The sequence below is a fragment of the Centrocercus urophasianus genome, unplaced genomic scaffold, assembly GCF_019232065.1.
Source record: "Centrocercus urophasianus isolate 14NV4802_14NV808 unplaced genomic scaffold, USGS_Curo_1.0 seq_14, whole genome shotgun sequence".
NCBI classification, from domain to species: domain Eukaryota; kingdom Metazoa; phylum Chordata; class Aves; order Galliformes; family Phasianidae; genus Centrocercus; species Centrocercus urophasianus.
In genome coordinates this window covers 47,933,302-47,956,563 of record NW_024884586.1, presented here as the reverse complement: position 1 = coordinate 47,956,563, position 23,262 = coordinate 47,933,302, and the positions used below count along the sequence as shown (strand labels likewise).

At 45.3% G+C, this 23,262-nt stretch overlaps 1 protein-coding gene across 2 annotated transcripts in view; it reads right to left on the bottom strand.

Annotated features, from left to right (window-relative positions):
• RTN1 (reticulon 1) overlaps window positions 1-23,262 on the bottom strand; it is a 95,086-nt gene that overhangs the window by 5,199 nt on the left and 66,625 nt on the right. The window contains exon 1 of one of the 2 annotated variants that reach the window (XM_042814157.1): window positions 8,280-8,457. The exons of the other annotated variant lie outside the window; for it this stretch is intronic. Within the exon in view, the coding sequence (XP_042670091.1) occupies window positions 8,280-8,340 (61 nt within the window). The 5' untranslated portion in view covers window positions 8,341-8,457. Of the gene's footprint in view, window positions 1-8,279; window positions 8,458-23,262 lie in introns of those variants that run through there. 2 annotated transcript variants of the gene reach the window in all.

Sequence of the window (23,262 nt, the reverse complement as noted above, 5' to 3'; positions counted from 1 at the left end):
ATCTGTTTCTAAGAGAACTCTTCTAGCCAAAGCACAGGCCCATGACAATCTAAACTAAGCAGCTCCAATTTTACACACTGTCCTCATGAACAGCTTGAGCACAACACAAGCCAAGCGTGTTTCTTAAATGCCACTTGTCAAATAATCTGAACAAAGAGTAAATTCTGGGAAAATCCAATCTGCCAAAAGAAAATTCACAAATGCAAAAAGAAACCATATTAATCCAACACTGTCGTTCTTATCATCTAATCTCAAAACACTGTGAGTCACCACTGCATGTTTCCCTTGAGTCAATGAGCCATTACTCATTACTATTACACACATCAGCGTTGCTTTTCAAAGTAATGGGCTCGAGTGCAAAACTGCTGTTGGATTACTGAATGCAACATTCCCATCCTACTATGATCTCCGTCAATATACACAACATAATGACTCTTTCATATTTCTAAGTGCCAGCTCTGAGCACCGGACCTATGGTTGGGAGTGTGTATGATGAGATCCAAGGACTGTATCAAGGGACCTGGGAGCTCAGTGGCACGTGCTGGGTGTTGTACGGCCACATCTCCTTCCTGCAGGAACCCCAGGGCATGGACTGGTGGATACTCTGAAGATGCACTTACAACACAGGGCTTGCACTCCCATCAGGGAGGTTGGCAGCAGACACAGCTGTGTCCATGCAGCTGGAACTCCACAGGCTGCTTGCAGTGTCTCGGGGTTGGAATGTGCATCTTGCAATGCATCCTTACAAAATGGCATCCAGAAGATAAGTTTAACAGTGTTTACTGCTTTTCATTCTCTTTTTCAGTGAAGGCACTGCAAAATTCTGCAGCACAGCACAGCAACTGGTGTGCTTTCACCAGTGAGCAGTTGGACAGGCACTACCATTCACAGCTCCATCCTTTTTCTGCTTAAAAATGTCTCCATCAGAGGACGCTTTTGGAAATGCATGTAAATCTCACTTTTTGAGATACTTAAATTCTATGTTACAAAATATCTTGATATTGAACGGACAGGTAAGCTGGCTAAGGGTGCTGTATGTGGATTATCACCTGCACACGGAACAAAAAGGCCAAGTACCAGTGAAAAATGTTACCTAGCAAGTAGGCAGTAGATAGGCAAACAGAGCTGAGCAAAAACCACAGCAGCCCATTTCTGTGGAGCTCCCTGGGTCAATACTGATTGCTGATAAGACTCAAAAGCAGCAGTTCTTTCTTCCTATGATATTCTGCCTCAATTCCTGCAAGACTGAAGGACTGAAGGTGGCTGCATAGATATTGATTTGCCAAACTGCATTTTCTGATTCCTCTCAACTAGGAAGATGCTGAGTGGTTGAAGAGAGATTTGTTTTTGTGTGCATATCCTGCAAGCTGCCCCTTACTGAGATGGCTATGAGGTTTACTAAGGTGTATCAGGTAAGGAAAGCCTTGCCACAGCCACGAGATGGAGAGAGGCCAAATGACACAGTTTTGGGGCTGTGTGCATGCGTGAGAAAGGAGATGAGAGGCAACTGGCCTCTTTCACCAGCCAAATGAGACCTGGGAGGGAGGGATCCTGTGTCTTTTAGACTTGACACAAATATACTCCCATGTGCAGCTGAGAGGTGGAAAATCTCAGCAGGGTGGAGGTCCTTGCATGATGCCCATGTCCAGCAGCCATCACTCCTGCCTCCAAGGGAGCAGGCAGTGGTGTAGGGAGGTGAACCTCATGGCTCATTCCAGCACCTGCTGGCCCCATGACTTTACTGCCCTGCCTGTTGATCCTTGCACACGCCAGGCTCAGACAAGCATCCCCAGTGCACAGGAACACAGTGAGCACAAGCTGAGCTAAAGCTGTACACCTGACATCACCATTAGATGCTTTGGTCAATTCTTAGTGCAAAATCATACCATAGGATCCCGGTGCAGGCAAGGGTCCTGCAAGACCTGGGCTTGTTGTAGGCTGTGTGGGCACATGTGATACTGCCCAGACCCACGACAATGGCATGATTCTGAGCAATGCATACTGAATATGCATGAAGCAGGAGGCTGGTGCCACGTGAGCCCGTCGCTATGTGATGTGCATGCAGCCGGACAGCAGGTCAGTCTGTCTGGCTAAGGAACATGTATTTGTGCGTGCTGAAATGACAACTTCAGAGCTTTGATGTTTTTCAGCAAGAATTAGCAAACACAGTCCTGGAGAATAGGCACCGAAATCAGCCTCAGTTTCATTCAAAGCCTTCTGTTTTGAAAACCCCAACTCTAAGTCCTGACCATGCCCATTAACATGCAGCAGCAGTTCAGCTGCAGCTTTTCATGATCTCCCTTCAGCCTCCTGGAAGGAGCAAGCAGAGTCCCTCCCTCAGTCACTCTGTGCTCTTTCCAGTACGACGCAGCAGAGCTCTGGCTCAGTTGTGAAGTTATAAAAGGGCTCTGGGTTTTGCCAGAACACTCTCAGTCTCCAAAGACTTTGTGTTTATTACGGGGGACTCGCCAGCAATCTCTAAGAAAGCAGTGCTGCAGACTGCTGCAGGTCACTGCTACTGTCTTTGAAGAGTTTCTTCTGCGGAAACACATTTGATGAGCTATTTATCTGAAAGAGTTGCCTTCTGTATTTTTTAACTCTCAACAGAACTTGTAAAATTTTACTCAAGTAGCATGAATTGGAAAGAGAAAGCTTTCAGTGGTGCCAAGCAGTGCCTCAGCTTTGCCATTCATAGTATAATTTCATCTTATTAAATGAATGCAAGTTCTTTGTTTGGGGCCATCTGCCAGACTAATGATGTACAAAGGTATATTTTCTGATTTAAGCAATCATGTGTCAATATCAACAGCCAGGAAATACCAGTGCTTACAAGGTAAGTTAAAAGTAACCTCCCAAATATGAATAACAGCAACACTTGTGACAGCAAGAAATGGCTCCTAAGCACAGTGCCTGAAAGCTCACTCAGCTCACACCATGACTTTCAGCAGAAAATGTTTCTGCTCCTGGATATTTGGCATCACAAAAGCCAGAAGAAAGACCCAGGGCTGGGAAGAGCAGTACAAGAGGGTGGAAAGCTCAAGATGGCTGAGGTGGACCAAGAAATGATGCTCCTGATTCTCTTTTCCTCAAGTCCAGGTGGAAACCATGAGAACTGAGCTCTGGTGGTTTCTGTCATTGCCGGAAACATTGTGATATGGGGCAGCTGCAGCCCAAAGCTCCTGGGAGAAGATTCCAGAGAAAGAATGGGGGATTCTGACCAACCTGTGGCTGAGATGTGTTCCTGACGTCAGATTTCTGCATGACTTAAAAATGGGACCTTACCATTCCGTGCCTCAAAGCAAGCAATTTAAGATTAAAATTAATGAAGATCAGCTGTGTACACTGATCAGTTCACATCTTCCACCGGTTCTCCCTGCCTTTCTCTGAAGATCTCTGTTCTCTCCTGATATTGCACGTTATTACTCTACTGCAACAACTATATGAAAAATGAGCATCCATCAAGCACAAAAAGCATGCACAAAAACCTTGTGTGCAGCCTTCAGATGAGAGCCATGGACCTTGAGGATCAGATAAAGGTTATATGTTTTCAGCATACTAATAAACCCGTGGATGTGATCAAGCAGCCCTCCCAACAGTGGAGGTCCCATTGGGGCTCTTTAGGAGGTAAAATCAATGGGTTGTACAGCTTCATTCCATGTGTAATATTATTATTAATGAGAACTGAGAAAAAGTCTTTTATTCTGTATACAGTGCAATATAATAGACTTCATAATACATTTCCCAGACCCACTGGCAGTGAAAGGCTTAGGAAATCCAATTTAAGAAGGGAAGTCTTGTTTATAGCATTGCTGCAACAATATCTGTCAACAAACATGACTACTAGAGATGAGTCCTCCAAAAGAAGTAAATACTGCTTGTGCTCAAAGAAATGCCACTTCTCAGTTTTAACCACAGGGTGTGGGGACATGATTTCCTTCCTCTCTCCAGGGGAGGATCCATAGCCTTTGCTCCCCTTCCCACAACAGATCTGATTAAAACAGAATGCAGATGGATACAACATTTAATGAGCAGTCTGGTGTCTTCAGAAGACTGCTGTGATCAACAGCAGAGCCAAGGCAGAGCATTTGTGTTGTTCTACGAGGCATTTCTCCTTCTTCTTCATCTCTGGGTCTGGGTAGGCAGAAGCACAACAGGGTTGACAATAAAGAAATCAGCCCTTCAGCCTCCTGTTTTTGTTGTTATTATTTTTACAGGAGAGAGCTGAGACCAATATTTGATCTAAAGGTAGAAAAAAGCATCCTTCCACACATCCCCTGCCCGTCAGACCACATCACTCTGCCTTTATCAGCTTCTATGAAGGTGGTGTTGTTTTTATTTTAAGAGAGCAGAGAACAAATGGACCAAGCAGAGTCCCTGAGTGCAGTCCCTGAATGCACAAGATGCTTTGGAAATCCATAGATTGTTCTGAGATGCTCCTGGACCAAACTAACAGACCCAGACCCTTCCTAACTCTATCCAAACATCTGAAAATCTGCAGATTTTCAAAATTAAGTCCCAGATCTATTTTAGTTATGAGAATATGACATGGAGAGGTTACCCCTTTGATACCAAAACAGCCCCATCAAACTCAGTTAATCTTCCCAGCGACCTGATGAAAGTCCTCCCGTGTTGCCTTCAGCTATTGCCACATCATCACCCTCTTGCTGGAGATTAAATTACTCCATAATAAGAAATACCTTAATCTTAATGTGGGGGAATATTTTCTTTGTTCTGGCAATAAAAAAATATTGCTTATCTGTTCTTAAAAGTAAAAAAAAAAAAAAAAAAAAAAAAAAAAAAAAAAAGAGATTTACATTCAGATATGAAACATGCTCTTTTACACCTCGTTTTGGTAGAACTACTGAAATCTCCCTTTTGATACCATCTAGATCACTGTGTTTGTTGGGAAAGCTGGCCACTGAACAGTATGAAGCTCATGCCTAAGACAGCTTGTCCTCTGATTTTAAACTCTTGATCTTGCAGTCCTGTTGCCATCAACAAGGGATGTGCCTGAAGAAGGATTGATCGGATTTATGTAGTGGCAACAAAAAATAAAAGCAAATCTGGAAGTGGAAAAACATCTTGACAAACAAAAAATTGATTATTCAAATTTCACAGGAAATCAGCTGCAAAATCAGGATGTCAATTCTCCATCAGTTAGAAACTATTTTCTTGAAGATATTTGCTAAAGAGGTTACATTAGATGATGAGTTTGTTCCAAGATTTTAGCTCTACCAAAGTCCAATGTAAAAACCAACATCTGGGACAGATCTGGTGGAGAGCTCATTTGAGCCAAGCAAGGTGATTCCAGCTGGTCCACACACATATTTTCAGGAACACACTGAATGTACTGATAGGCTGAAATGAGCTTTCATGGTGATAGGGGTAACAAGACAGACTTCAGAACTGTCAATAAGATTATATGTGAATAGCACGCATCCTTAAACTGTCATTGAACTTCTTTATCCCTCTTAAAGTGGGGAATGTTGGCACGAATGGCTGGTGCAGCTTCTCAGCATCCTTTCTAAACCAGCTAATGTATGAGGCAAGAAGGGGAGCTGGTTCTCTTGGAACAGCTGTCAAGAAACCACTCTTCAATAACTCCAGTTCCAGTGGAATTATGGCAGCTGGACAGATTTGATGAAATCTGCAGTCCTCGTCCACACTGGTTTATAATGAACAGGCATGTCTCTTATGGCCAGCTGAGAGCTGGCACGCAGAAGAAACAGAGGCATGGGAAGCAGTGTGCTACCACCAAGGAGCCCAACAGGCTGAGCTGCCAAGACCTTCCTAACCCAGAGGAACATGTGAGGAGAAGTGTGGGGATGAGTCCCCAGCACAAACACCAGCCACCAGCATGCCCAGCTGGAGATCTTTCTGCACACACCCACCCACGACACCACCTACCCACGACAGTATTTCACAGGAAGCACGTGCCTGGCAGGGTTGATGCGCTCTCTTGCTCTCCTCGAAGGCTGTATCAGGATCTACCATTGACACAAACATACTTTACCTGCAGGATGGGTTGGTAAAACTCATTGCAATATTACTAAATGTGTTTAGCAGCAGTCCTCCAAAGGAAAGTAACAGTACGTAGATTCACTGGGGCAAAGCCAAGCTTCACCAAGCATCCCTGCAGCTCCTCCAGACCCCTTTGAAATCTTACACCAATTTTACACCAAAGGGTAAACCAATGAGATAGCTGCTTGACTCTTTATTGATTAAAACTTAGGTTAACCTCAGCATTTTATTTCCATAATTTTAGTAGAAATATGCTCAGAATTTACTGAAATCTGTGACTGCATCTGTTACATTCACAGCCATATTCCAGAGTTTTCAGGAGGAATCATAATTCTATGGAGAATAAACTTGGCAAAATTATACAATCCCAGATCTTCATGAAACTGATATTCTGGGTTGAGATGGAGAGTACATGAATAATAGATACCAGAAGAATCAGTCTTCAGTCTTTATTCCTCTGAATTTTAGATTCCCTTTATCTGGGAGCTATCAAAGAATTTTGCTGGCAGAAATAATGCTCTGTACTTCATGTTTTCTGCAGGATCATTTCTAAAGCAGAGAGCACCAACCAAGAACAAGAAAGATATGCAGATGATGTGGCACCGAGGCAAGTGATTTATTTCAGCTGCGTCAATTTTGTTCCGATCCTTTTTGTTTCAGACCAGCATGGATCATGTTGTGCCATTGAATTTTCTGCCCCTTGATTTCAAAAAGGAAAGCACAGAAACAGAGAAAGCCTGCAGTTGTTACTGATGATTAATTATTGATTAAACAACAGCAGCGTGCCTTTTGTTGTCACCCCTTTTTCAACTTTATGAACAAATATATATATATTTTTTCCTGCTAAAAAAGGGTTAAAAATTCAGCTGCCTCTAAATACAGGTGGTTCAACAACCTGACTCAGCAGATCAGTGTGTTTAGGAATATCAGCAGAATCCTTCACCTTTTAGGAAATGAAGCAAACAAAAACCCCAGCCCTACCTCGCAAGGATGCTCACAGTTAAATCTTATATGAAGAGATTCAGGTTTAGGTGAGGCTCTCCCTTAAGAGCCGAAGGAATCAGAAAATCCTATAGAAAACCCTGTGTTAAGGAATGGAAAGCCCTAGTTGCTGCAGGCTGGCACTGAACAGGTGCATCTGTTTACTTCCCAGATTCCTGATGCAAAAAACCCTCAGACCACGGATGCAATCAGGTGCCGGATTAAGATTGCAGAAATGCCCCTGAAAACCAGTGTCTGTATGTCTGTCTGCCTCCTCTTGCCCTCCCCAAAAGCATTTCAGGATGGTCTCCTGTTACATGCAGCTCCCTTTACAGATCTGTCTGCCAGCATCCCGGTCCCTTTAACAAGATGATGCTCTAATCTCTCTCCCAGGACCCCGCTGTGAGCACCATGTACGCTCTATTCAATGTAAACACGCACCTAAAAATTAAAAACCACATTCAAACTGAATGTGTCCTGCCTGCCCGCAGGACTGCCACACGTTTTTCTCCCGATCTGCCCAGCTCACAGCCTCACAGAGGCTTTGCCTTTAGCAAAACAAAGGCTGGATGCTGGCTGGGAAGGGTGAAACCAACTAAAAATGGCTGCAGAGCCGGCCGAGGCGCCCCAGAAGGTGCCAGCCCCACCCAGCGCAGGCACCAACCCGCTCCATATCACTGAAAATAAGCCCAAAACGGAGATGCTATTGTCCCCCTACATATACCCCTCAATATTTTCACCCAAATGGCTCGGTGGATTGCAGAGAAATGCAATAAAGCACACAAAAACAGCAACTCTACAGCAAAGAACTGTCACCGGAGCTGCGTTTTCTTTGTGCCGACGCTCAGCTCAGCCCTGGCCATGGGTGTGCCCAGGGCAGGATGCACCCAGCACACATCACCACCACCTCCAGCCCCTCTTTCCCTGGTTAGCACGGATTCCCCATCGCCCGGCTCTTCTACAGCCCCAGAGGGAAAAAATCATGCTGAGATGAGGGTGATCTGCTAAGGGATGTTTGGGAATGGGCTGGAGGTGGGATGAAGGTGCTGCATCCCGGGTGCTCGCAGGGCGAGGCAGCTGGAGGTGGGAGAAATGCATTCAAACAGCACAATGAAAGGTTCTTCCTCCCTTTCTTAACGTAACCCCCAAATAAAAGCTTTGCACGAAGGGAGATAAAAAAGCATGCAAAGGCCCGCAGGTGAACAATACGAAAATGGACGGATCCTGCCTTTACCATGCAGTCCTTCTAGCATGCAACACTCGAACAGACATAATACCCTGACATTTCCAGTTGCTCCAAAGACAGTCCATCTTGGTGGAGTCGGCACTGGCTTGCATCTCGGCGTGCAGAGGGGTGGCCGGTGCTGCGGTCGGAGGCGCTGCGTTAGCACTCAGGCATTCCCAAGCATGGGTGGTTTATGGGGTATCGCGCCCGTCTCCCCGCTCAGCTCCGGACTGATGCTGTAAGCAGCACGGGCGGAGGGGGGAGGGCATATTGTATGCGCTGCAGTCTCCACTGCAGCAAATCAGCAGTGTGATGTGGTTGCCCTAGGGAGCAGGCTCCTTTCAAAAGGGGATGCGGTCCCCTTTCAAATCAAAAGCTTTTGCGCTCGGCGGCTCCGAGCTGCTGAAATGGTTAAAGCAACCTGATGGCAAATGAAATAAAAAACAAATTTGGGGCGGTTGGAGGCGGGGAGCACTGTTTTTCTATGTGGCTGCACGGTTGTGACTATTCGTGTTCCAGAAATTTCTTGAGAGTAATGAATTTGGGTGTTTTATTGGGGTTTTTTGGCGGGAAAGCCAAACTTCCCCATCCACCCCCAGGTGCTGATGCCTCCCTTTCCTGTGCCTGGCTGGGTGAGGTCTTAGAGCAGGCAGGGGAAAACCAAGGGCAGGATCTGGTCCCATCAAAGCAATCCTCTGCCCCCAACCCCCCATCAAAACTATTCTAGAAACAGCAGAAAACAGCAGAGCACCCACACCCCTCCCACCAACCCCTGCTGCTCCCTTGCTGGGGTGTGCAGGTCCAAGCACTACCTCCCTTCACTGCCCAAAATGCTGCACACACCATGCAGGACAGCAACTTTATGAGATAATTTGTGAAAAAGCTCCCAGCAGTAACTCAGTGCACCAATGGCTGGACTGTAACACCAGCCCCAACATTCCTGCCTCAGAGACCAAGCTGCCCCTGCTTCAGTTTCCCAACTGCAGTGATGTCATAGCAAGCCATGGCCTCATGGTACACGGAAAATACTAAATGAAGTGCCTTACCTTCACCCAGTCTGTTTCAGGTTTTATTGCTCATAAAAACCTTGCCCCAAATGCACCCCGTCTGACTGAAGAGTGACCCACAGTACAGCACATCAGCTGAACCCAGATGGGGACCTCTCAGCTGTATTTAACCTTTCAGATCAGGATTGCTTATTAAATATTTTTCCTTTAGCAATTTTATATTGAGTGCTCTTTTTTTTTTTTTTTTTTTTACCATGAAAACAGACAGAAGCACAGAGACAGCAGGTCACACACACATCAGCACAGGGAGATGAGTTTGAACCTCTCTGCTTTTTTGGCTCCAAAACCTCAAGCCTTTAACGGCTGAGTTAACAGATCTCCCCAGCTGGCAGTAGTAGGTCACTCAGCCCTCCCTCAGGTAACTCATCTCACAGAAGAAAGCCAGAATTTACAGAGCGGCGCACCACAGTCAGATCTCAACCTTTATCTAGGAAGCTCTGCTGGGGTTACAGGGCCAGCAGCTATTGTTTGTGCTTCTAAATCATCTCTGAAATCCACAGAGAGACTTGCTCTCGGCTTAAATCCAGCATTTGCAGTCCTCTAACAGAGAAATAATTAACTAATTGGTGCAGAACTGGCTTCAATTGTCATTGCATACAGTAATGTTCAATAATGTACAAGCCTTGATTTTGCACACTTCCTGCCTTAGGAAAGAAGGAGCAACTTGGCAAGGGATGGCTTCTAACTATTGTCTGGTTGATTCAGACCCTTTGCAAAAGCAGAAAATACCTCTCTTGTTGCTTTTAGCTCTGCACACTGAATGCAGCTCTGCACCAACATGTTACATGAGCTATTTACAAGCAGTTTATAGAAAAGATCAGACATAAGAAATTCCCAAATCCTGCAGTCCCTGAAAAAAGACAAAGAGACCTCAAACAGCACATCACTGAAACTGAGGGCTATTGCACATGATCCATCAGCAACACAGCAGAGAGAAGACACAAAATCTCACTGCACCCCACAGCTCTCCATTAGCTATAATAATAGTTTCCTTCAGACAGAAGAGAGGTCCACGTACACTTAACACTCCGGTCTCACAATGATCTCTCCTTCACTGGCAGAGATTTTCCTCACCCCAAAATTCAGGTCCCCAGCTCCTTGCCCAAGCCACCAAAATAAACCATATCCTCAGTTTCAGAGCTGTTGTATCTAGCTGGATTGCCCCACGCCATGGGCACCACTGTTACAGTGTGCATGTGTCAACGCAGACTTGCACATCAAGCTTAACAAAACTGCAGTGGCTAAAATAGCAATTGATAAAAAAAGCATTTCTACAATGAGAATTTAAATTATGCATCCAAGAATGTGAGCCAGCATTAGGACGAAGCAGCTGGCCACCAACAGCCTGAGAGTGAGGACTATTTTCTTGCAGCAGAATGAAACCAGAGCCACTGACTGAATGTTTGTGGAGCAGAGAAAAGTGGAAGGCACAAATAACATGGCCCTGCCTGGATCTACAACAAGTGAGAGGTGCACAGATCAGAGCTCATGGCACAAACTGCAGCACTTTACCGGGATGGAAGAGTTTTTCTCCAGTCATGAATTGAAGCAGGATTAAAAGCAGTACATGGAATTTCCTTCCTTCAGAACACTGTTCACAGCAAAGCTCTAACTGCAGGGTATTGCTGAGGTCTTTATAGACCTTCAGATGTTTCAATGAGGTCACCTGAAATTGGTACAGCCACAAGCCAAGTGGGCTCACAGTATTTGCCTATTATTTAGCTCTGCTGGAGATGATGATCCATGTAGGACGCGTAGAGCAGAACTCAGCAGAATAAAGTTACCTGTTTGTTCCAGCTCCTCCTAACCTACTTGAGGGAATCCTCAAGTAATCCATGAGTAGGCAACTGCTGCTTGCCATCCATTCTTACCCAGCATTGATGCAACCAGCCTTACACCAGAACTGTTCTCCAACCCTGCTCTCCCCCAACTTCCACCAGGACCCAGCCTGCCTGCATCACCTCTGGTGAGGTCAGAGTTAGCAACATTTAAGGAGTTTTTGGTAAATGGAGTTGAATTTTGGACGTTGTGTTGAGGGATATGGTTTAGTGAGTACTATTGGTGATTGGTGGATGGTTGGACTGGATGATCTTGTAGGTCTTTTCCAACCTCAGTGATTCTGTGATTCTGTGAATCAGTGCAGCAGTCCATCACAGCTCAGAAGCACCCACAGTGTTCTTCCATGGGAAGGATCAGGCACAACCCCGAACTGCAGGGCTGTCCCTAAGCACCCTGCTGGAGGACAGGGGTGGAAACCAGCACTGGTTTCAAAGAATAGTTCACGATGACACATTCAAAGATAGAGCTAAAATTATCACCAGTTCTGCTCTAAGTGCAGCGACTTTGAAGACGCTTCGGACTGATTCTGTTTTGCAGAACAGAGCTCTGCATCACTCCACATCAATGCAGCTCAGGACACATTGAGGGCAGCCAGATCTGCAGCCTGGTGCTGTGAGTCCCAACACTTGGCACTTAGGGGAACAATAGCATTAAGGGAGATCACTGCCTGTCGGGTTTTTTTCCTTAGCTCATTTGTTCTTAGCATTAGCAACAAAAATAGAGGGGATGCTATTTTAAAAGTCGCATTAATATGTCTTGAAGCTCTCAAGAGCAATGGGGAATTTTTGCCTGAGTACTCCAAGCCAAGGGCAGCCAGCAATTACATTTTAGTGATGAGTCTGTCAATAGCACAGGATGGGCCAGATCCTGGCTCTGCTGTCTTGCACTCATTCTTGCTCAACACATTTCCAGGCTGCAGAATGGCTCAGGGGCAGCTCAAATGAAAAGGGCAGGAGCTGAGAGATATATCCTGAGTTGGAAAGGACCCATAAGGATCACTGAGATGCTGATGGCTATCGCAGGTCCATTGCTACTCACAGTCCAGATGCCTTGGACAGCTCTGTCCTTCTCATGCCCAAGGCCTTGATGTTTTCTCTTAGGGCATGTAATGCAGCAATGAATTGCCTTTTTTTCTCAGCTCCTCATACCATGAAAGAAATCAGTATGCTGGTAAAAAAGGCAACATGGTCTCCAACCGGCACAACGTCCATCTGGAGCTGAATACTCGTAACAAAACAAGTGCTGTGTCCCAGCATGTCACATAATATTCTAACTTCTGTTTCACTCTCTGCTCAGCACAGCTGTTTTTCATACCCATTTTTTAAACTCCAAATCTGAGCTTTTTGTAAGGTCTTTGGCAATAGGCATGTGACATGAGTCAAATGAGTGGATGAAAGAATCAGGTGGAATCCGCTTTGCACTTGTTGCCTTCCTTTAATCCTAGTGAAAGAGGCATTTGCAGGGAAACCCTTCAATTTGGGTCAACTCTGAAGAAAAGGAACATGCTTTTGTGGGCACGGTGTTGATAGGTTAAGTTTGGACTAGATGATCTTAGAGGTCTTTCCAACCTTAAGGATTCTAGGATTCCTCGAAGCAGTTTTCCATTTTGGAATTTGAACTGCTGATGTGCAGTCCCTCAGTGAGTAGATCCCATTCACTGACCATCCCAGGGATGCTCTGCAGGAACTTGCTGACTGATGTGGGAGACAGCACGACTGATAATTATGAATCAGTTGTGATTTACTCCTGGCTCATCAAAAGTAGATAATTTCTCTTGGTTATTTAAAAATGTTTTTTGAACCACAAGTACCGTAAGAATGAAGGCTCTATTCCTTCCACTGACCTAGAAAAGTCTTTTTTTCTTTCCAGAGGGGCTACATTTTTCAAGTGCTTGAAACCTTACAATTAGGCATTTCTCTCCTTTGGGGAGGCAGTTGTACGCCTTCACTTCTCCTTCAAGATTTGTTTATGAAGCTGATGAGCCCCTAAAACTATATCTGACCTGCATTCCCCCATTGGAGCAGCTTCGTCCACCACTCACAGGCTACCCCTGCTCCCAAGCCTGCTGCTTGTAAGCCCGTGCTTCTAAATTTGTCTCCCTTACAGCAGTGCTGGTGCTGCAGCTGGCGTTATTAATTCCATTTCATTAACTGGTTGTCTTAATGGACTGGAAGACAAAAGAGAAGACAGTCCTGAGACCACAGCATTGGCTGGGCCTCAGGAGATCTGTGTTCAGCCCTGGTGTCTGCCACAGGCTTCCTGTGTAACCTTAGGAATCCTCTCTCTTGGGTCTCTGGGTTCATTTAAATTTGGGGCAGCGTCTGCTTTTAAAGCCTTCTTTCTGCAACACCTGGCACAACATCTGTTCTCCAGCAGAGGAACCGCATGCATTTTTGTAAACAAGTTGCAGACAAGTGTTACTGCTATCTTTTGGACCAACGGAGGTCAAGCATGGTTGCGAATATGTGTTCAGATTGCATTGCTTGTGGAAATGGTGAATTCCTGCCTGGTGCTGGGTAGAGGTGAGGGGGACAGAGGAGCCTTCAGCCTCAGGAGACAAGGGGACAACATACTTGTAACAAAGTCTTGAAGCAAGGTCTGACTGAGCTGCAGATCATTCACCCTCTGGGTGGCATTCCAAGAGCTCCATTGGTAGTTCCAAAGCTCAACTGTCTCCAAATTTCAAGTTATGTGTTCTTACACAGGGGACGCAATTCCCTTCCCTTAGGCTCAACCTCTGCCCTGTCCCAGTGGTCTCTCCATCATGATTTGCAGGTGAAATAGTGCTGTTTCAGGCTCAGGGCTGTATGGCATGGCCATTCTCCCTGCAGAGCCAGAGCTGGTGATAGAGGAGTGTCCATGGCAGAGTTCATCCCATTGGCTCTCCCCTGGGGAATCAGGGCTTGGTATGCTCTATCCAAGTGCAAACACAACTACAAATTGTGCAAACAACTGCAAAGTAAACCAACAACCTGATGTCAGAGACAACCTCTAAATCAGGCTGGCATCCTTGCAGGCACCCAGGAGCGCTGGTGAATGGGTTTGTAGAATTTATGTTGGCTCCTGTAGCCAATATCCCTCCTACAAACCTGACCCTGGTCAGTGGGCAAAGGTGCAGAGTGGCACAAAACAAAAGCTAGCCTGTTCCCACAAAAAAGCCATTTTCTTTGGGAAACAGAATCATCCATGCATTAGAGACAGAGGTGTGCAGATGCTGTGACCATGCAAGCACCAGCTCAACCAACATGCAATTGTCATGGCAACCCCAGCTTTCCCTGGGAAACAGCAGCAGACCACTGATATGCCACTGATGCATGCTCACCACTGCAGCCTTCCCCCAGCCCTACTGCTGCCCACTCTGTGGATGTGAGCATCTGGGTACCAAGTAGCACCCTGCAGAGGAGAGGGAGGGATGGTGCTCACCCAGATGCTGCTGTTCAAAACCATTATCAGGCTGGAGGGATGCAGAGGGGTCAGCTGTTAATATAAAACCAGCTGGCTGAGGTTGCAGAGGATGTGAAGATGGGTCATGGGGCCAAAGGCTGATGAATGAGGTGTGCAGTAGTAGTGTGCTGGGGGGGTGAGGGGGGGAAGAGTAAAAGAGAGAGGATGTAAAATAGAGAGGTATGACAGGAATTGTCAGTGCAAGGCTGTGGGATGAAAGAAACAAAGAGAGAACATGGTGGGGCTCTGCTGAGAGCAAGCAGAGCAATGGCTAGAGAAATATTTTGCCAGTGAAACAGCTCTCTGATTTTGAGATGTTGCTCCAGGCCTCCAGGGTAACCAGAAGAATTAGATCAGGAAATGATGTGCCACAAGCATTGTCTAGAAAGTGGCCAGAGTTGTGCTTGCTGGGGAAAAGCACAGGGAAAATGGCTTTGTGGGACAATTTAGGAAATCATCTGGAAGAGCAGCGAGAGAGGAAAGCAGCCACGGCTGGGTACTGGGGTGCTGGCCCTGCTCCATACCTCCCCTACATGGTGCACAGGGTCAGCAGATCCCATAAACAAGGTGAAGCAAGGTTCTAGCAACACATCAGCAAAATGCACAATGGAAAAAAAAAAAGAAATCACACCCTGGAGCCACAGCTCATGAGAGACTTCGCATCAGTCATCCCTAAAACCAGGTATTTTGTATACAGAAGTGCAAAACGAGGAAAAAGGGAAGGAAGAAATGTAGAGCCCAGATAAATCCCTTGAACTTGTGGAAATGGGCTTCTTCCAGAAAAACAGACTTCATCTTTGAGTACTTGAATAACTCGTATCCTCACCCCCTCTCTGCACACAATGAGAAAGCCTTGATATGGATGCTGACGTCGAGTATCTGAGGAAACACAATTTCATTTTCTATTCTCAAGGCTGAAAGATTAAGGACAGATCAGCAAAACTATCTCACATTTAGAAAACCCAACTAAAAGCATAAGGAATCGAGATCTGCCTGCTGATACTGTTAAACATCTTGAGCCACATTTTCCCCATTGCTTCTGCAAACGAAAGGTAACTCCCTGACCCTAGTGTGAATATGCAATAGGAACTGTAGATTGAATTTGAATATATTTAAGAGCAAAACGGAATTATTTTGCTTTCTGTATCAATTAATAAGCAGCACGCAAGCTCAATGGACAAAATGTAATAAGGAAAAATGCTTCCCTTGTACCACAGCATGTTCAACCACCCTGTTTCAATAATGAATATTGTGTGGATATGGCAGAAGTAGCAGCAATTTCAGGGAATACCATACACCTGTACATAAAGTGCACATGAACAATGCAGGGTAGAAGAACAGTGTACTGTGCTTTATGCATGAATAATGGGTTTCCTTGCAACAGGTTTAGCTTTGGCAGAAACTGAGGAATTCCAAAAGAAAATAGCAACATAGGACTGGGTGAGCATTGCACGAAGTCTGCTGGGATTTCTGAGTTGCTTCCCCATCTTTCACACCTTGAAGGCAGTTCAGATTGGGATGAAACTCTCCAGCTGAGGCAGTAACCATCAAATACCCCTTCCTCTTTGTAAAAGACCAAACATTTCATTCTGAACAAAAACATTTGGACTGAAATCATAATAAATTCAAGAAAACCATAATCTCTGTATATACAACCAAAGAAAAGCAAATCCCAAACTCAAGTGCTCCATTTTGGATGAACCTCATCTATCACAAACATGGTGGATATGATCTGATACTGCTGAGACTTCACTTTGGAAGGAGCAGCTGTTTCCTTTTCCAAAAGACCTGCTTTTCAATTGTTTTATTTTCCTCTTTTTTTCTCTCCCTCCAGGTAGTCTGACATTCAAAGTGATCAAAGATCCCTGCAAACCGCAGCTTCTGACTTCCAGATAAATATAGCCACGCTGTTCTGCATCTGTTTGTTTTCCCCAGCTTGCAAACCTGCAGTTGAGACCTATTTATTTGGGAGGAGGGCATGCAGAAAGCACGGCAAGGCACAATGAACAGGCTGCTCACAGGGAGGCACAGAGGGGACAATGGATGTGCCCACGACCAATACTCGTGACACCCCCAGGCCATACCAACACACAGCAGAACAACCCTGAGCCTTCCCAGATGCGGTGAATCCATGGGACCCCAATCCCAAGCCATGCATGCCGACATAACACAATATATTTTGGCTTCCCAATTAGCTGGGAAGTAAAAGCAGCCATTATTTTGCGCATCTTTAGTGCCAGAATCCTTCTGTCACATTTCCCCAAAGCTAAATAATTCATGAAGGGCTCTGATTAGTGGGAATCTTGGGGAACCAGCAGGCAACACACTGTGATGTTTATTTTTACCTCTTGACATCAGAGGGTGGGGTTTTGTGAAGAGGCCAAGGATGGATGGGTTTCCTGGAGCTGAGACGGGAGCTGTCTTGCGGCACTGCCTGTGCCATGCAGACTTAGATAAGCCCCTGCCCTTTCCCCATTCCTCTCTCATTTTGCCCTCAAATTGCAAATAATCTGTTTTTCATTGTGACCCACGGAGGAGAGAGGTCACCCAGTACATGCACAGAGGTATCACGAGTCATTTGGGTCCCTTTCAGGTGTGTAAGCCTAGAGAACAGCATGACTTCCCCCTCCTGAGGGTAGGAAATGAAGGTAATGCAAAGGAATTACATCTTATAGCCTTGGCCATAAGAATACTTGCTTAAAACCCACTGTTTTCACTCTGTTTCAAGCACCAGAGCAGAAAAGTGGCAAGTCAATGTGCACAGGAAGGATGCTTCTATCCCTGGCAATAACACCAGCCTAGCACCTCTGAAAGTTACCCCTCCAAAGGCAATTCCTCCTCTGCTTATGGGATCTTCCTCGACTAGAGCTTGATACAAACAAGAGATCCATTACTTCTTGCAAGAAAAAGCAAACAACTTGGAAATCATCTGCCTTAAGCCTGATTCTGTCTCATCCAACACGTGTTTCCATGGAAGCAGAGGACGGAGCGGGCAGCCTGTGGCTGCAAATCACTGTTATTTGCAGTGCTCCTGAGTCTGAAGAGACAAATGGATCATTAAAAATAAAACAAAATCTAAATTAAAAAAAAAACACTTTTGAGAGTAGATAGGTGGTGTTTAGTGCTACAATGGTGCTTTTGGGGTCTGGGGTCCAATTACATTCCAGCCAAACAAAGCCAGGCTTTAGCTTGTTCTCAGAGGGAATGGAGTATGTGCTGAATAAAATGATTGTTGTTCTTCTGTTGATCACATCGGTGTAGTGATTGTCTGAGCCCAGAGAACGGCAGCACAGCGCACAAAAGGAGTTATATAAATGGATTATAAAGATGTTTTCAGCATGGTTTGGAGGAACGTATTGCAGAGAGAGTCCACAGTGAGGACAGTTTAGGAAGGAACATTTATACATTCTGATGCAGACCTGGTTCAGATCACAGGACTAAGTCTCCTGAAGCTGTCACTCTGTTAGTCTCATCAACATGGTCATTGAGCAGAAACCACTGACCACTGAGTATGTGACTATAGCCACAAAGTCTTCTGCTCCTAGCGAGCATCCCTAGGCATAACTGCATTCAGACAAAACACAATTCCTAACAGCTGACAAGCACACTGCAAACACGCCTTCTTGCTTCTGAGCCAGGCACATTTCACTGGGAGTAATAACCATGTATCCTCAAGTATGGAGCTGGACCTTCCCCATGAGCTGTCTCTTACACACAGCATTGCAGATCCGGCTACCTGCCTTCAACTGACTCCACAGAAAGCAGTGGGGCCAAATGTATGCAGCCATTACACGTGCAAATGCAAAATGTCTTTTTGGTATTCATCACCCCCCACAAAACAAAATCTGTTTCACAGCAGCCTACCTGCTACCAAGATATATTCTCACCAGTTGTGGCTTTTTTCTTTTTTAATTGAATATCAAGAAAAACAAACAAACAAACAAATCACAACAAACAAGAACTATAATTTAGAAAATATAGTTGCAGACTCAAGTGAATGACAAATTCTGAGTCTTAAGTGTCTGAAATTTTCCTCCACCCCACTCCAAGTAATAGGTTTGGAACTGCTCAGTGTAGCTGCCTGAATACTGTGATCAATGCTGCATTGAACACTGCTACCTGTGGCCTAATGACAGCTTCGTGTGGATCTGTTACTTAAGTTCAGTAGATGGCTTCCAGGACATGCAGGACTGGAAAGAATAAGCCAAATCAGCTCAAGTCTGTTGGATTCTACATCCAAACAGGGAAATGTGAGATGAAGATAAGTCTGTCAGGGAAAATGAAGTGCTTTACCTTGGCCCAGACTAACCCTATTTCAAGAGCCCACAAAGGCCCCAGATAACAGTATCAGCAATTCCTGATGAGCAAATGGCAGTGCCACTGCAGGTCTCATTCTTGCCTTTTCTAGCTGTGAAATTTATTGCTAGAAGCAGGTTTCAAGCCAGCAGAGCCAGCCAGGGCAGGACCCCACCAACTCTGCTCTACACAGGCTGGCACCAAGCACCCACATCCCATCTGCAGGAAGCACTAAGGGGCTGTTTTTCACCTTTGATCAGTGCTTTCATCCCACCCACCAGGATCTGGCTGGTGGTAGCATGCTGTAGCATTCTGGGGATCCAGAATTTATTAATATATTTAAATACACACATCAAATTACAGCACTGATTGATTTCTACACTGGGCAAGACACCAAGCGTCCACTTGACTTAGCAGCCCAAAGGAGAAAGGCTCCTGTATCCCATCCCCAACCATAAGTCCACAAAATGAATCTCTTCCGGTTTTACATGTAGCTCTGCAAAGGAAGAGCAGTGCACCTGAATTACTGGACCAAACAGGAATGAACTGAAAGGCAAGAGGGCAAAGTAGTGCAGATGAGTCTGGAAGATATCAGGAAAGCATTTCCCTCTGGGCAGTGCAGGAGATTGATTCATGAAGTCACAGAGCAGCATAAGCCAGACAGGAGACAGCTGAAACACATCAGAAACTGGCTGAGGTAGAGGGAGAAAGCTGTCAATAAAATCAATCAGCATGGCAAAGGAAGGAGGCAGGAGGACGGAGGCTGTTAGGGCAGTTAGTGCTGGTGCTTTCCTCCTGCTGCATGTCAACGACCTTGAGACTGATGCCATTATCTAACAATGCCAAATTGTAGGAGGCACAGAACAAATTAATTACAAATGGGAGATTAGGCTTACAGTCTGATAAGCAGCACATGGAATTCAATGAAGAGAAGTTTTAACGAGATTAAGTGACAAAGCCATCACTTAGAAGGAAGCGTTAAACAGACTACAGACAAGGAGAGGGAACTGAGGGCAAAGGCAGTAAACTATTAAAAGCATCTGTGTTATTAAAAAGCAGACTAAAGAAGGCCTGCACTTCTCAAAGAGGAACGGGGATGACAGTAGGTGTGCAGGCAGAGCCACAGGGACTCTTCCCTTGAAAGTGTTACACACGCTGGCTGTTCTGGTCTTGGGGAGTAGCAATGGAGCAGATCAAAAGAAGCCCAGCAGCCATTTGGGATCAGCACAAGGAGCAAAGCATTGGCTAGCTTGGTAGAATTACAGCCAGGAACAGCCTAAGGGATGGCACAGATGGTTACAGGGGTCACTGCAGTTCCTGCAAGGATGGCAGTGGGTTGGGACTTGATGGACAAGACTGTAGGTCTGGCCTGCTTCCAGAGAGAGTGCAGCAGGATGTCAGGTGATAGCAACCAAGGAAAGAAATGGGTCAGCAGCTAATATTTCAGGCCAAGAAGGGCATATCTTAAATAGTAATAGCTACTGCAAACGATGAATAATTAAAACAGACCATTTGGTCCTCCAGCCCTTACGTACTTCCACTCCTCTAACTTACAGCAGAAGCAGCATTTTTTGTGCATGGCAGGAGGTGTCATCTGCTGACATGGACTGTCTGTGCTTCATCTCCCACCAGAGCTATTGTGTCCTAAGTGAAAAGGAGAACGAGCAACATCAAAGCCAGGGCTAACCTCAGACAGCACAAAATGGTGCTGTTTCCTGGTTTGGTGACTTAAACAATCCTCTTTAGACCAAAATTCATTCTGTACACTTTCCTAGGAGAGGATCTTACTGCACATGTCCATCTGGTCCAACACAAGATCCTGATGGTGGCTCCAGACAGTACAACTGGAGTAAGATCTGAAAACAATAATCATCCCAGAGCTTTCTTTTTCCTTATGAAGCCAGGATGAGATTTGTGTGTGTTACGAAAGGTGTCTAGCACTACAGCCTTTCAAAGTCATCTGCTATTCCTCTGACTTCACTTGTAATGCAGATTAACCAAACATAGATGCCTGGGTGCTCTCCAATACACAATTCCAGCAAATATTTACATCCTCTCCCTTGCTATATTGGCTTGACAAAATGCTAGACAAAGCATTTTAGAAACCTTTCAGTCTGGTCAGTAAAAGTGAATTTCTGCAGGATTTTCCACAGCTGAGAGCATGTTGTATCTCCCCTTCCTGGAAAGGATCCAACTATCATAGTTAAATCTTGTTCAAGAAGAAAACAACAACAACCAAACCACAAACCCAAAGCATGGCAGATCCTTCTGCAGTGATTCTATTTTTCAAGTCTCCTTTCACTTCAGTGGGAATCAACTGCAAAGAGCTAACAAAAATGATCTCTCCCATTCTCTGGGGAGAAACAGCCACGAGAACAGACACTGAAAACTGGGACTCTCCAACTAACTAACAGGACACAGCACACATCAGATGCTCTGGAGGCTTCACAGAGACACAGAGCTTACCTTGGGAGTCATACATTTATCCTGGGAAAACACAAACCTTGGTATTCTAGGAAGAATATGCTTTCTACACATTTCCTTGTTTTCAACTCTAGGAGTTAGACTTGATGATCTTTACAGGTCCCTTCCAACTTGGGATAATTTATGATTCTATTTTCTATACTTCTCTTTTTTCCAGCCAGCGTTGGCAGGGACAAGCTGCTAACTCAGCCTGGGTCAACCACAAAGACCTGCTGTCAACCCTGTTTTTTGGCATTTACAGGAAGTGGATGGGAGGCTCTAATTGAGAGAATTCTACATATATCTAATACTCACATATATATATATATATTTGTGTGGTCTGATTTGGATGTGTTAACTGCAGATTTTAACTTCACCCTTGCCCACAGGGCAAAGTAAAGCCCGCATCTGAATAACTCCTGACTCAGAGCAGAAAATCTCAGTTCCTGGAATCTCCAAATCAGAGCAACAGGAGCTGAAGCCAAGTGCATTGAATATTTTCTTCAGGAATACTCAGGAGAGCTCAGCTATATGCAGCAGAGCCATTTGCATAGTGATTGAGGCAAGATTTCTAAGTCTTGGCAGCCAGAGAAGCACCAGGGAAAAATTCTGCTCCTCAAGAAGGGCTCTAATTACTGCACATTACTACTTCAGAAGCCAGGCTTCTGAACTCACAGTTATCACTTCCCCACGTAGCATCAGGTATGGGTCAGATGGCTTCTGCTCACCCCAGACACTCCTCTTAGCTGCTGCTGGGAGCTGCAGGGCAGTAAACAGGAAGGATGGTCGACAGGTTGGATGGAGCTCTGGAATCTCATTTAGTGTTCAATCTAGTAGCTGGCAACCCTATGCTCAGCATAGGGATTGGAAATGAAGGATGCTTGAGGTCCCTTCCAACCTAAGCCATTCTGTGATTCTAAGAGATTTCATCTGCAGATGAAGCACAGAGGAAAGATGCTGCAAAATTCATGGTTGATTTTTAACCAGGGGGGACAGGAAAAGCAGAAAGCAGCTCTTTCAAACAGGACAAAGGGAGATTCTTTGGAGAGATATGGCTGACGTATGACAAAAGAAGGCAAGGACAGTACCTTCTATCAGAATACAAGCACTGGGAGCAATACACGATGACAAAGAATAAAAATTAGCTCACCTATTCTGATGACCAGTGACAGCTCAAGAGGAAAACAGTCTCTATCCAGAGAGATACTCTTTCACTGGCTGCTAACCCTTAAATGAGAGTGAGGAGGAGCGGATCCAGAGTCCATCCCTTCTGATCACCCAGGTGCATTGCCTGCACCTGAGCTCTCTGGGTTAGCCACACCTTCTCTCCTGGTGTTCAACCATTGGTTCAGGCTGTTACCTGGCAATTCTGTTGCACAGGAATTAATCATTCAAACTTTGTGGCTCCACTTGCTGTATTGGAGTTGTCCCATCAGTGCCTCTGCCCTTGAATAGCCGTGGTCCCAGAGAGCTGTAAGATGACTATTCCCTACTCATTGCTAATCCCTTCAAAGAGAAGGTTTCCCTGGAATAAAGGTCACAAATTGAGCTAACACAGGCTCACAAGCATCACTGATGTCGCACCAGAATTTGTGGCCAACATGCTCACTGTCCCTTACAAAGGGCAGACAGCAACCCAGCACTTAGGAGTTGGGATCCCTCCATGCAACCTGTGACACTCAGGCATTTGGCTGACATGTCATCTGACATTTTCCCTCCAGCACCTTCATTTATTTCCCTTTGCAGCGTCAGTTTGGACGGCCAGCTCTATGCATAATTCACCACTACTAAGCACAAAACTGCTCTTTAGCTTTTTTCTTCTTTCAAGCTTCATTCCAGCATAATCTCCCCTTCACTGCTTCTGGAGGAGCAAAACCTACAAGTGGAAAGCACACTGCCACAGCTATATGGACATACACCTGTATA